Below are 13,803 nucleotides of genomic sequence, written 5' to 3' on the forward strand. Positions count from 1 at the left end.
AAATATTCTAACTTTTTGAGATGTACCTGTATAAATTCACGCTATAACCAAGATTGGATTTTTTTATTTTATTTTTTTTTAAGGTTTGTTTGGAGGGGGGAGCATATCAGGCAAGATGGCAGAAGAAGTAAAAAAAAGTTTAACTAAAATAAGAGCGACCACTGAATGTACCAGTTCATTTGGTTAAATGAGACTAATATTGAAGTTTTCAACAAAAAAAAAAATTTGAATTCTGTAGTCTTTATAAGAAAGCTAAGTTGAGCTTTTACAGATCATCGGCATTCAGAACAAATGGCCAAATCAGCTCACAAGCGTTTAATCGACCTCCCTCCACAGCCACCTCAGATTTGATTACTTTAGAGAACCTGTGGTGAGTTGATTTTTTAAAAACAGAATAAATACAATTAAACTTTGGAGACATCTACCTACATAGACATCTTTTATCATTATTATTTATGCAACATTTACTCAGCTACGTTAAACACCAAGGACTGAGAGTTTCTTCTCTCAGCCCTAAATTCTCATATCTGGACTGAAAAATTCATTTCCACTTGTGCAACTTCTACCGTCGACTCAAAGAGACAAGGCCACCGTTACACTTGCTTTATTTATGTCAGTGCAAAAAGGGAATGCTTTACAAATGTCAACATAACAAAGTCATTGCTTTAGGAAAATTGTACTGCATCAGACGTAGCATGCAACTGTGCTGATGCCGGGATGTTGTCGTCCAGATCAGCTGCTGAAAAACTGATGTCGTCTTTCAGAGATTTGATGACTTCTTTAGAGATCTGTGGGGAGGAAGGGAGAAAAGACAAATTGGAGCTCAAGTTTATTTTTTATTGGAGATAAGAAATGTGGTCTTTGCTGTTGGCAAGTTAAGAAAAAAAAAAAATATATATATATATATAGTGGAGAAATAAATCGCCAATGATGGTTGGAGGCATTTCATCATGCCAAATTAAAATATCTAAGGAGATTCTGAAAACAGTTACTTAATATTTTTATTTTTTTATTAAATGTCTAAAATTAACACCTTCAAGAAGGGGTAACGCGCATCAGATCTGCGTTGGTTTCAGCCGATGAAGTTCATCACAACGAGATGCAGGACGGTGTGAGCGAACAGGAAGTCGGCGAAGGCTCTCTCCGGAGAAATGGACAGGAAATCCCCTTTGTTCTGAGGGTTGATCTGGATGCGAAGACACACTGGGTGGGGGGGGAGAGAAATCGAAATGAAAATTATATTTAATTTTGAGATCATTTCTCCAGTTTACCCTTATATTGGTTTCGCCATTCAACAGCTGATCGTAGATCAGTTTTTGAACCATTGCACAACTTGAAAAAGTAAGCAACCGTGTCCATCGGAATAAAAAGTGATTGGGAAATCAACAACTACTTCCAGATGGCATTTGCTCTTAAAGACACAGTCCACTCCATCTTTAACTGCAGCTTGCAGCACTGGTCGCGCTTCTGCTCTCCATCTCGACTGAGCTTGGCTTCGTGACACACAAAGCTCTTCACCACCAGCTGCAGATTCAGTGCAGGTTCTACGCTTCTCAGTGGAATTCCCTTCCCAGCGAGCAGAGGAATGATTCTCGCTGCCAGTTTTGCTCAACTATTTAGGTACCTATTCTGCAGGCCAGAACACAAACACTCAGGGGAAGGATAGCTGAACTGTGTCACGGGTCGCTTCAGCAGCAACCTGCTCGGTCAGCCCGTTGGGCAGCAAGAGTACATGAACCTGGCCAGGCTGAGGCTGAAATAATATAAAACATTTTTTAGTACTGTGCAAAAAAGTATTGGGTATATTTCTTTACAATTTACTTTAAATGATAAAAAAAAAAGTTGAGGAATAACCCTCTAGTTTCCATTTCTGGCTTGAAAGGCAAAGTTAGGATTGCAAGATCAAAACTCCCATGACCCAAATCTTTTTTACAGTTTAACTTTTACAGTTAAGGCGAGTGACGATCTCCAACAGTTACCCTTTCATTTGGTGTCCCTCATTATTGGTCCTGCTTTTTCTGCTTTGGCTAAATTATAGTTACATTAAACATTTAAGGAGTGTGGCAATTTACTGCTATGGGACTAAAAAAAGAAAAACAAAAGCTTACCTACAACTAAAATGTGGTGTCAGCGCTCCCTTTCAAGCCTTTTTAGGTTTTTAGAAGATGTTAAGATGTCTACGGTTCTGTTCTGACCGTAGACCAGAAAACAAATGATTCTGACCAGTGGTTTAAACTTTAACCAACAGAAAAATGTTGTAGGACTGAAAGGATTTATTTTACTCAGTCGTCTTAAAAAGGTTGTCCTTGCCACCATTTCATCATTTTTGGTTGTATGTTGGCATTGGGGTGTCACAGATTGGTACATTGAAGATGGTCCAAATTGCTGCAGCATGACTTTTTAAAATCGGCACACTGCAGTGAGACCCCGTACGTCACATATATAGTGGTTTCTTTACACCTAGTGGGATTGTGTTTCTGAATTTATTTTAAATTTTATTGTTTATTTGAAATCTCCAAATGGCTCGAAACATCACTGTAGCCATGATTTTTTTTTTTTAAACTCTGCACTCACTCCCAGTAGATCACTGAGATCTGCACCTACATATATAGTCTGTGGAATGAACTTCCTTTGAACACGAGGCCTGAAATGTTAACATGTTTGAGAACCCACTTTTATGTTCTTGCTTTTCGACATGGATGTGCATTTAACATGATGTCAATTTATCTACTGTTGGGACAATAAAGGATATTTTCATTATTTTATTTCAATTAGGGGTGACGACGGCTCAGGAGTTCGTCCTGCAACTGGTGGTTTGTCGTCCATCTCAGTCGTGTCTTTGGACAAGACATTTCTACCACCTATTCCTGTTGGTTGTGTGGCTTCCTTCCTTCTGTTAGTCTTTTGGGGGTAAGCTAAACTGGAGTTGTGGCTACAGCTTAGCTTACCGCCATCAGTGGTGTGTATAAATGGGTGAATAAATGTAGTATTTTAGTGTGGTAGTATAAAACGCCTCAGAGGCCTCTGGCCTAAATAAAGAACTGTACAAGTACAGGCTATTTACCATTGTATTCCTGATCATTTTACAGGGTGTTCAGAAGTTTGTCTAACAAACTAACATTGTAGGTGTAAAGTACTACGTTGATTATTTTGATTTACTAATTTAATATACAGGAAACACCTTGCTATACAAGTATAGCAAGATTTTAAAAAAACAATAAAATGTGGTTATTTGTACGCGTAATCGTTCTGTATTCTCTTTCAAAAAAAACTAAAATAGCTTAATTTGAACACAAAAAACAGATGGCCGTTTGGTTTAGCTATGTTAGCCAGTTAGCATGCACAGAGGCCACGAAACTACCTGAAAATTATAAGCGGAAGTGTTGTATAGCTTTCCGTGACCCGAAAGGTTCACCAAAAATATTGCAGAAACCACTACCTGCAAGAATAAAAGAGCCCACGCAGGCGATGAAACCCGACAGAAAGCTGTTGAAAGGAAAGGTTCCAACCAGGAGACAGTAGAGGAACTGCATCGCTCCGGTTAGCAGGATGTACAGCAGATAAGCGTCCACCACTTTCAGCTTGTTGGGCGTCGTGGTGGTGTACTCCTCCAGAAACCGGGAAATAACGGACACGACTGAGTTCGACATGATTTTTCTTTTCTTTTTTTTTTCAAAAATCTAGACGGAGGTTAGCACAGCTCCTCTTCTTCTCTTCAATCAGTGACGTGTCCTCACCAACCGGAAGCGGCCCCGGTGTTACACAAAATATATTCCGAATAACTCGTAACAGCGAGCAAGGAGCGTTTTAGGCTGTGACTAGTACGTCAACGTAATCGCCATATTGTGAGTGGCAACTGCAAAAATATTGCAACGATTTATAAGTAATATAGAGTACAACAAAACTTTATGATGCGTGTAATTAACGTGTAATTTTATCTCCAATACTCCAATACTTGAAATATCTTTTGCGATACTATATTTAATAACAGTATTTTTTTTTTCTTTAGATGTAAATTTGTCCTTCCTGTCTTGTCGTGTTTTTTTCTTTGTTTTTATATTTATTTCTTTTGCATGAATGTGCTTGCTTCCATTTGTCTTTCATTTGCTGCTGTTATATATCTGCTATATTTTTTTGGTATTACTATGTTAATACAGATCCAACACGGGTTCCAAAAGGTTTTTTTTTTTTTTTTTAGAAAAACAGAACAGCAAACCTAAGGTACGTTTAAATAAATTTGAACCACATTGTGTCTCGTTATGGATGTGTTTTGTTTAGATCTTCGTAATCAGTAGCGGTAAATAACATCAGTATTTATACAATATCAATTGTTATATCAATTAACACATGGCTTATGATCACACATTTCTATTTATAGAAATTAGTTAATTAATTTGAAAGCTAGCGAAGTTTCCAACTTGCCACTCACGATATTTTAGACGCGATGACGTAGCGATCCCAGGGTCTACGTCTTCTACGTCGCCTAGCTACGTAGAGCAAAGAGGTAGAAACAACACAATGATGTTGTACTCCAATATCATTTCAATATACAATTCAGTTGATTTATTTCGAGTGTGCTCGCGCTTTAAATGAGCTGATAGATAGATTAGATACACTCTTTTAAATACAAATGTTTCCTCTAGTTTACTTTTTTTGGACACAAACAACAGCAAAACGTGATCTAAAATATGTTATATAGTTGTTGTTTTTATATTGTTTTCATTTCCCCCATTTCGTGTGTGTGTGTGTGTGTGTAACCGAACGGATTATCGATCAACAAAAACACCGCGTGTTTAATCACGTTCGTGTTTAATCGCAACGCCATTTACGCTTTTGACGCAAGTAAATACGAGACACAATCCAATGTCTCGAAGTGCTTGCGGACGCAAGAGACGATCTTTGCGCCCGGTCAGATGACGTAGGAATGCGCTGGTTACAAAACATATATACATAGGCAAACAAGACGGCAGAATCCTAATGTCATTTCATAGAAGACGCATAGAAGATAATTCGTCTTTGACTTAGTTTGATCTGAATGTAACAGCCAATGGATCCTGGTCCAGGTGCAGCTCCCATCCAGACCGACTGTGAGACAGAGTGAGTAACTTCGCTTACCTTTAACAGCACCATTCCGCCTAACGTCATTCCTTACATTAGGTAAACTTCTGGAAAAGAAAATTGGTGCATCGAAACAACTGTCGATGTCACCAAGGAGTAAAAAGAGTGATGTGTCGCGGCGGCAGAAACTGTTTCCAAGTTTGGATTTAAAACATCGAACACGTTCCTGGGTTTCATGTAGCTTACTGTATATGTGACATTACGTCATCTGAAATATTGCTGATGTCATACAACATCAGCAATTTTCCCTGCATCAGGGATCTGATGTTGTATAAAAGAAATTATAAATCTGGAGCCCCTGTGTGGGTGGTAATCAGTAATAGTATTAATTACTATTAATAGTAGTTAACAGAGCAAACGTGTTTGACAAGCACGCCTGTAGCTTTTGATCAATCAATCAAATTTTATTTGTATAGCACATTTCAGCAGCGAGGCATTTAAAGTGCTTTACATCATTACAAACACAGAAACACAATACAAGATAGAATCAACAATCAAAACATGACATTGAGTCAAGTTCCATCAATAAATTTGTAATTGATTACATTTCAAATACAATTCTAAACAGGTGGGTTTTTAGTCGAGTTTTAAAAGAAGTCAGTGTTTCAGCTGTTTTGCAGTTTTCTGGAAGTTTGTTCCAAATTTGTGGTGCATAGATGCTGAAAGCTGCTTCTCCTCGTTTGGTTCCGGTTCTGGGTATGCAGAGCAGAACCAGAAGACCTGAGAGGTCTGGAGGGTTGATACAACAACAGCAGATCTTTAATGTATTGTGGTGCTAAGCTGTTCAGTGATTTATAAACTAACAACAGTATTTTAAAGTCTATTCTTTGAGCTACAGGGAGCCAGTGGAGGGACTTTAAAACTGGTGTTATGTGCTCTATCTTCCTGGTTTTAGTGAGAACGCGAGCATGATTTTTGATGTATAAACGGGATCAGAGGTCGTTGACACTAATCTGCAGTGACTCAGAGAACTGCACTGTTTATTGGTGGTACAGGTGGCAGCTCTTTACCTTTGCCTCGGATTTCTCCCTCTACTATCTGATGGCATCACCAGGCATTCTCTATTTGCTGGCTTTCCCCTTTGCCCAATTTTCTATCTTTACAACAGAAGTTAGGAAACTGAAGCAGAGATAAAGGTGGCGTAGATATGGTAAAAGGTCATGGCTGACTCCTTTATTTCATCAGTTTGGTTCATCAAGGAGATGAATGAATCGCCTCAGTTCAGTTTCATTACTCTTTTTGTTTCAGATTGGAGACTAAAACAAACAGGTGAGATGAACCCTATAGTGAACTGCCTTGTTATAAAATACTAATAAGAAGTAACAGACTATGGGAACATGCATGTTGCCCTTGGCAAAGCATTCAAATCCATTCAAACATTGTTCACAGTTGTGTTTTTTTCCCCTTTCTGAGAAAGATTAACCCAAAATAGTACATAGCCATATAGTGGAAGGAGAAGAAGATCATTCTGACCAGCTTCTTACGGCTTTCTTTTAACAACGGTGGTCTTCTTCAAATTCAAAAAATACTTTATTAATCCCAGGGAAGGGAAGTTAAATGTTGTGGCTCGTTAATTCAGATTCTCCAAAGAGTTATTGAAGACGGTGATGGCTGTTGGAGGGAAAGATCTCTTGTAGCAGTCTGTATTACAGCGAATCTGAAGAAGCCTCTGACTGAAGATACTCAGATTCGCTGTAATATAGTAATGTATTATAATGTAATTATTGGCAAGCTTTGTAAAGTTGGACTGTTAATGGTTCTCCTTTTAGGTCTTGTGACAAAGTCATGGAGCACTGCACCTCCTCCAGAGTCTCCTGGTTGCTTCTCTGATTGACGCTGCCAATATATGACCTGTCAGTCTAAACTTTCTTATCTTCCTTGGTCTTCATGATGCTGTTTGTTCACTGGATTTTATTTGGGGCTAGCAGAGTAATGACCACACTTTTCAGATTGCTGTTTGTAAAACACTTTGCAAATAATTACAGTATGTCTTCCACCTCATAACTGTTAGTTTTTGCTGGTATGTCATAAAATTTCAATATAACCCATTAGAACTGTATTTAATATGAGGAACAGGCGAAAAGGTAAAGCGGCAAGTAGACTTTTGCAAAGCCGTTTAAATATTACTTTGTCGTTGCTGTGGGTGTGTGACTTGAACGTGATTTTAAAGCATGGTGGCTTTGAAAGGTGATTCTCTGCAATACTCCCCTCACCCCCTTGTCTCTTTCTAAGTGTGTGTGCATACTATGCAAATAGTGATAGCATTGACTAACCCCGGATTTGTGCCTTAAGCATTGATATTTTGCATTCAGCATGTGCTGAACGCTTCCTGTGCTATCTACAATCTCCTCATTCTTTACATGCTTCTCTTTCCACCTACTTTGATTAGGTCAAGTTCACTCTGGAGCTGGTGGCCCTCCTGGCGTCCGACCTCCATGTCCCTGTTGAAGACTACAGAGTCTAAGATTCTTGCCTGTAAGACTGTGTTGACAGATACTATGCTGGCTGATTATGTAACCACTGAGTATTGATTAGAAAATGCAGCTCACTGCTTCGTTGCTCCTCTCTACAGGTATTAAGAATGATTTATGGGCCAGGTTTGTGACCCTCGCCAACCAGGACCGCATATGGACTCTGTCTCTTACCAACAAGGGGACTCCCAAATCTGCAGAACAAGGTAATGAGATTTTTAAGTAGTCTTCACAAGAAGGAAATAGGCGTGAAAACATAAACTACAAGAGTTTACAATAAGAGACGGCTCACAGAAGATGCATGTCTTCCTGTTCCTGTTGTTTTTTCCCCCCGCCCAGCACCTAAAACTCCCCTGGTGATGGTTCATGGTTTTGGAGGAGGGGTAGGGCTGTGGATCAGGAACTTGGACGCCCTGAGCCGCTCGCGGACCGTCTACGCCTTTGACCTTTTGGGCTTTGGCAGGAGTTCGAGGCCTAGCTTCCCGTCAGATGCTGCCAAGGCAGAGGAGCAGTTTGTGGACTCCATTGAGCAGTGGAGGCAGGCTGTTGGTCTGGAGAACATGATCCTGCTGGGGCACAGTTTGGGGGGCTACCTGGCTACCTCATACGCAATTCAGCACCCTTCCAGGTAATCATCCACAGCTCTCTGTTTCTTGAGATTTGGTTTAGAGACCAATATTAACAACCTTTGATTGAGCTACATTTATGGTTGGTAAAACTATTTAACAAATCTGTGTTTGGCATAATTTGTGGTATCCTTACCATCTATACCTTGCACAAACCTTTTGTATTGATTGGACCTTCCTTAGGCCTGTCCAATAACCTTTCACAAGACAGCATACAGAGAGAACAATCTTTGATTAGTTATCTGAGCTGGCCATGGAAGAATATCTGGTGAAACATTACTGTGTTGATTTTAAGCACCAGTTTCATTTAAAGTCCAAGTAAACTCTTCATGTTTTCCTTTGTGATAGTAGGAGAGAGAATAGAGTCTACCCGTAGCATATCAGTTGCTATGGAGACTCCCAAGATGACACCCTTTACTTCAGTTCTCCAACAGTTCTCATCGGAAATGCTTTACCTCTATTACCATCCTGCTTGCAAAGCATCATCTGGCCTGTAGTTGCAAATAATTATTTAACCCCCTCTGCAAATTAAGTTTATTGGCTGTTTGCAATAAACAGGAGTACCATTTACTGTCCCAACACGCTGCAAACATGATTCATAGCCAGATAGCAGTTTCTGGGGAATGTTAGACTGCTCCGGCCTCCCAGTTCATTGACATTCTTGGTGTTGAGTTCTGCAATCGCCATTTTCAAATCCCACCAGATACATTTTTAAAGAGTTCAAGTCAGGTAACTAAGCTGTTCTTTCTGGTATCTCAGTAGACTTCTGCTGAAATCAAGCCTTAGTGGCTCCTTGAGAGGATTGCCCTGCTTGAAGGTCTAACGATACCCGAGATTCAGCTTCTTCACAGATGACCCGACATTTTCCTCCAAGGATTTCCTGATATGTGAATGAATCCACAACGTACTGCGTGCTTGATTTGAAAAGTTTCAGTTTTCCCAAAGAACATAAGCCTAAAGATAAGGCCACTTTGTTCTACTGATGTAGCTTTGAGCAAACTGGAGCTGACTTTTCTTCTGCTGTTGGGTCAGTAGTGATGACGCCATTTAGCACAACCCTCACTGGGGAATCTGAAAAACTCAGTGGCCCCATCCACAGAGTCTGTCTGCAGGTCTTTTGCTGTCAATCAAGCAAGAGAGCGAGTCCATTGTGGTAACATCATTGTGCAAAAAATTCTAGGATCTGTTAAGCAAAATTACTTAGGTAAAATTGCACCATCTAGTGGCCATTCAATGTGATACATTACTGCCTTTCTCTGCTTACAACCTGATGTACATATAAGCCGCATAGCGTCTTTATTTGAATATGTTTCCAGAGTGTCGCACCTTATCTTGGTGGACCCCTGGGGTTTCCCTGAGCGAACCAAACCAGAGACCCAGCAGAGCGAGGATCAGGGCGCTGAGGCGGTGAAGAGGCCCACCATTCCCAGATGGGCAAGAGCCATCGTCTCGATTCTTTCTCTCTTCAACCCGCTGGCTGTTATTAGAGCTGCAGGCCCATGGGGTACGCATGTGGAAATGTAAATCTGCTTCTGCTACGTGTTACATCAAATGTTCCACCACCGTCATCTCACTATCTGCGCTTCATTCGTTCAGGCCCAGGCTTGGTGAACAGGTTCCGCCCCGATTTCAAAAGGAAGTTCGAGGATCTCTTTGATGACGACACAATGACGCAGTACATTTACCACTGTAACGCACAGACTCCGAGGTAGGGCCGAGTAAAGTCCCGAAGTCCCATTTCCGTCACCAATTTTCATAAATAAAAATGTAACGCATTACAATGTTGTTCCTTTTTTGTTTCCTCTGCTTCTCCCAGTGGGGAGGTAGGTTTCCGGGCTATGTCAGAAACGCTAGGCTGGGCTAAGAGACCAATGCTGCAGCGAGTACATCTTCTGCCGCCCTCCATGCCCGTCACCATGCTGTATGGAGCTAGATCCTGGGTGGACAGCTCATCTGGGGACAGAGCAGCCGAGATCAGGGGAAAAGCCCACACCAAAGTGCTGGTAAGTGGACGCAAGAGAGCCTCGATACTTAATGGAACTTCTAAAATTATTCATACCCCTTGGGCTTTTGCATGTTTCAACAGCAAAAATCAATGTTTTTCTTTGGTTTTATTTGACAAAGCAAGAGCGAGTACCGTAGTGCAAAATTGTGAAAAGTAAAGGAATAGCTTGGTCTATCTCATAAATCCGGGTCGGTAACTAGCTGTGTATTTTGTGTCGCTTCCCTCAAACCATTCCCCTCTGCAGCTGGTAGACGACGCCTCACACCACGTCTACGCTGATCAGCCAGACGACTTCAACAAAGTGGTAGAAAACATTTGTAAATCTGTAGACTGATGGCATGTGTGTGTCTGCAAAAGACCGGAGGTTCTGCGTTGCATCTGCACAAGTCGCCGAGGCGGACTCGGCCCCGGAGCCTGTGCATGCGAAGCACTCTTGAGTTGTTCTGTTTTGAGGCATTTGAATGAATCTGAATGTAATTCTGCTGTCTTTCTTTCGTTTTTATTTATTCCCATAAATAGTTCTTTTGCTCATACTTCATGGCTGGTTTATTTAGTACGATCACATTAGTATGTATTACGTGATTTACTCGTTACTGTCTTCAAACAGAACATTAACCAAACGTCTAAAGATGTTTATTGAGTTGAATATTTGGTTAACGCAGTACATCCAGAGGCGCCTCTTAGAATGCTCGTGTTTTATTGTTTTCTGAGCTGCCAGATGGCAGCTGATTCATAATTTATTATGTGCCTGACAAGGTGTTCTTACTTTGCCTTCGGTGTGTCTTATTTTCTTTTTACATAATCGCACAGCTGTAATTTATAAACTAAAAACTTATATATATATAAACAGTACAGACCAAAAGTTTGGACACAACTGTGTGTCCAAACCTTTGGTGTGTACTCAGTTCAGACCAAAAGTTTGGACACACCTTGTCATTGAATTCAATGAGAAAGTGTGTCCAAACTTTTGGTCTGTACTGTATATACAAGTTTCCCAAACCAGCAATCAGTGGTGTACTACATTACCTTTCCACTAGAGGTCAGCACTCAATGTTTACGTAACATTCCGGCTCAATATGAGTGAAATCATACAGGAAATTTCTCCCCACATTTGCAATATTTACATATTTATTCTGTTTTGGGCCTAAACTTTAATCACATGGTGACCGGTGAATATTTGAGCAATAAAGTTCTACAGTGAATCTCACTTTTATGGAAGAGTGGCAAGAACTTGTCCAAAAAAAAAAAAAAAAAAAAGCTATAATGCAACGGTTTAGATCAACGCATGTCCATGTGTGAGAAGGGCTCAGTCAAAGCCTAGACTTAAATTCAATTGAGAATTGTAGGCAAGAGGTAAAATCTGATGACCTCATATTAGACACAAAGTTTGTAGACTCTATCCGTGAGGTGAAAAACAATTTTTTTTTAAAAAAGCATGAAAATGTAGTGTTTTATTATTAAATTCTGTTCAGATTCATAACACACTAAAGCCATTGTTGAACATTAATAAAAGTAAAACTTTGTTTTATAGAATCTTCGATGCAACAATCAAAGAGCCAACAAACTTTAAGTGAAATTTCTTCCATTCGCAATCTATTTCTAAAAGGTTTAGTCTGTCAAAGTAAGATCTTTGACATATTTGTGTGCATTTTCCCCATTCCTCCATTAGGTTCTACTTTTCACTCTAACTGAATCAAGGTTCATCATAAAGAACTGTTCGAATATCGATGTCTAAATCGTTCTGTGATGTAGCTGCACACGAAAATTGGCCTCGTTTTGTTTCGTAAAACCAAAATACACACAGACGTCGATTTTTTTTTATATATTTTGTAAAAAATAAAATAAAGAGTCTGTTTTTCAGTTTTTGTTGTTATGCTTGAATTGTTTAGTATTGTTAAAGGTAATTCTGAATATCCATAAGTCCCAAATAATTTCCGGGAAAAAAAAAAACAAAACTTCTTTTGACATGACTGCACTTGGATGAGCAATGTCCCGGTTCTGTCTTCCCATTAGCTAAAGACTAATAGGAAGACATTAGCGGTCAACAAGCTTTAAAAGATGATTTCACACAGCTTCTCCTTATTTGCCACAAGCTGTCACAGACAATAATGCCCTCCCCCCTCTCACCCAAACCCACGACGGTTTGCTCCAGGTCTCATTGCGGATTCATTTTGTGTCCACACGTCCTGACCTGCGCTGGCAGGGAAGTCGCTTCGCTTCAATCAGCTTGCCTGTCTGTCAGTAAGAATCCACCACTTATCTTCATTAGGTTTGGTGCGAGGTCAGGGGATGAACTCATTAAAAAATTGACATGAGTCAGAATCAATATCTTTTAAAAACTCCAAGAGAGGACTGTTGGGCAATTCGCACGTGTCCTATACAGAGACCCCCAGGGTTGTTTTTAATAACTTAAACCAACAGAAAGTATTTGGAATCTGGCCTTTGGTGTCATTGAAATGTAAAAAGATGGTATAATTAGATTCTAAAAAAATATATATATATCTAAATCTCAATTAGTACCGGGAAATTCATGTTAAACTAGGGACACTGAAAAAACGGAAAACATTTACTTATTTCTTAGGTACGTTTCATAACCCTGATTTCACTCAGGTTTACTACAGTTATTAAGACTGTAGTAAACAGCCGAAAACAGGTGATTGAGCAAAGACCGCCGTCATAATCCAGTCAGTTTGGTCTATTTTTGTTTTTTCCTTGTCATTGTGGCAGGAAAAATGTCATTAGTTTGTCAGCCAGTGATCACATTACAGGGACAGCACAGATATACAGGACAATTCACACACTGACTCCACTCGTAGCATTCATTTGACAGCCATACTGTGTATCTAAAATTCGTTGCAAACTTTATACACCTGGTGATATTTCTTGGCATTTTTTCACGGAAGCACCAAAACCTTCATGTATTTTATTATGGTTATATGTGACAAAGCAACTTGAAGTAAGAGCATAACTGAGAATAAGAAGGAAAGTGATATGTGATTAAAATGTTTTACAAACAAAAGTAAGTGTGATGTTTATATGTAATCAGCCACTTTAGCCAACACTTTGCAAATTGATCTCCGTCAGTGTTGCATTAAATCTGAATAGATTTTCTGTCTATGTTAAAGAAAAGCATCCAAACATCATAATGGCATCACCATGTTTCACTGTGTGGATAGCGGGTGACGTTTTTCTAGCTCAATTAGGGGTTCATCATAGAACAGATTTGGAGCTGAACAGTTCTGGCGTGTGTTCATTTTTAAAAAATGATCTCCCTTCTAAAATCTGATAAAGCTTTGTTGTGTTAAATGTGTGATTGGATGATGTAGAGACCAAAGCATTTGGGATTACTTCAGCCGTCCTGACGATGAGATGCCGTTAAGGCGTGCCGCCTGTTTCAACTTGCATAGAACGCCATACTCACTGACGAGTAACCCTGTCATGATGTTGCTTTTTAAAAATAAAAAAATCTGCAATGACGAAAGATGAATAACACACAAAATTATCTAGCGAAAAAAAAAAAAAAGTTAGAATGCAAAAAAGTGCATAGATGTTTCCTCTGAGAAGCCTCGTTCCATGCCTACAG

General features: G+C 39.7%; 2 protein-coding genes across 5 annotated transcripts; one reads left to right on the top strand and one right to left on the bottom strand.

Moving 5' to 3' along the window:
- Positions 1 to 588: 588 nt before the first annotated feature.
- Positions 589 to 3,764, bottom strand: dad1 (defender against cell death 1). Its single transcript, XM_005811042.3, has 3 exons — positions 3,440 to 3,764; positions 1,034 to 1,203; positions 589 to 788 (listed from the first exon to the last, which is right to left on the bottom strand). Exons 1-2 carry the CDS (start codon positions 3,648 to 3,650, stop codon positions 1,073 to 1,075), a joined length of 342 nt encoding a protein of 113 aa, XP_005811099.1. The 5' UTR covers positions 3,651 to 3,764; the 3' UTR covers positions 589 to 788; positions 1,034 to 1,072.
- Positions 3,765 to 4,447: 683 nt separating this feature from the next.
- abhd4 (abhydrolase domain containing 4) lies at positions 4,448 to 10,753 on the top strand. 4 transcript variants are annotated; one of them, XM_014473311.2, is made up of 9 exons: positions 4,448 to 5,097; positions 6,367 to 6,387; positions 7,508 to 7,593; positions 7,691 to 7,795; positions 7,929 to 8,217; positions 9,532 to 9,719; positions 9,812 to 9,923; positions 10,032 to 10,218; positions 10,465 to 10,753. In XM_014473311.2, exons 1-9 carry the CDS (start codon positions 5,048 to 5,050, stop codon positions 10,552 to 10,554), a joined length of 1,128 nt encoding a protein of 375 aa, XP_014328797.1. In that variant the 5' UTR covers positions 4,448 to 5,047; the 3' UTR covers positions 10,555 to 10,753. The 4 variants fall into 4 exon arrangements, with proteins under 4 accessions (XP_014328797.1, XP_023191773.1, XP_023191775.1 ...); XM_023336007.1 differs by lacking the exon at positions 6,367 to 6,387 and adding an exon at positions 6,888 to 6,971 and having other exon boundaries at positions 4,464 to 5,097; XM_023336006.1 differs by lacking the exon at positions 4,448 to 5,097 and adding an exon at positions 6,888 to 6,971.
- The last annotated feature ends 3,050 nt before the right edge of the window (positions 10,754 to 13,803 follow it).

This window comes from Xiphophorus maculatus, chromosome 6 (assembly GCF_002775205.1).
Source record: "Xiphophorus maculatus strain JP 163 A chromosome 6, X_maculatus-5.0-male, whole genome shotgun sequence".
Classification (NCBI taxonomy): Eukaryota; Metazoa; Chordata; class Actinopteri; order Cyprinodontiformes; family Poeciliidae; genus Xiphophorus; species Xiphophorus maculatus.

Bases quoted from the DNA above. Each gene is read 5' to 3' on its own strand.
- abhd4 (XM_014473311.2), top strand. From the start codon at position 5,048: ATGGATCCTGGTCCAGGTGCAGCTCCCATCCAGACCGACTGTGAGACA. The intron at 6,388-7,507 runs GTGAGATGAACC...TACTTTGATTAG, and splicing joins TTGGAGACTAAAACAAACAG to GTCAAGTTCACTCTGGAGCT. The intron at 8,218-9,531 runs GTAATCATCCAC...ATATGTTTCCAG, and splicing joins GCAATTCAGCACCCTTCCAG to AGTGTCGCACCTTATCTTGG.
- dad1 (XM_005811042.3), bottom strand. From the start codon at position 3,650: ATGTCGAACTCAGTCGTGTCCGTTATTTCCCGGTTTCTGGAGGAGTAC. The intron at 1,204-3,439 runs GTAGTGGTTTCT...CCCCCCACCCAG, and splicing joins GGGCTCTTTTATTCTTGCAG to TGTGTCTTCGCATCCAGATC.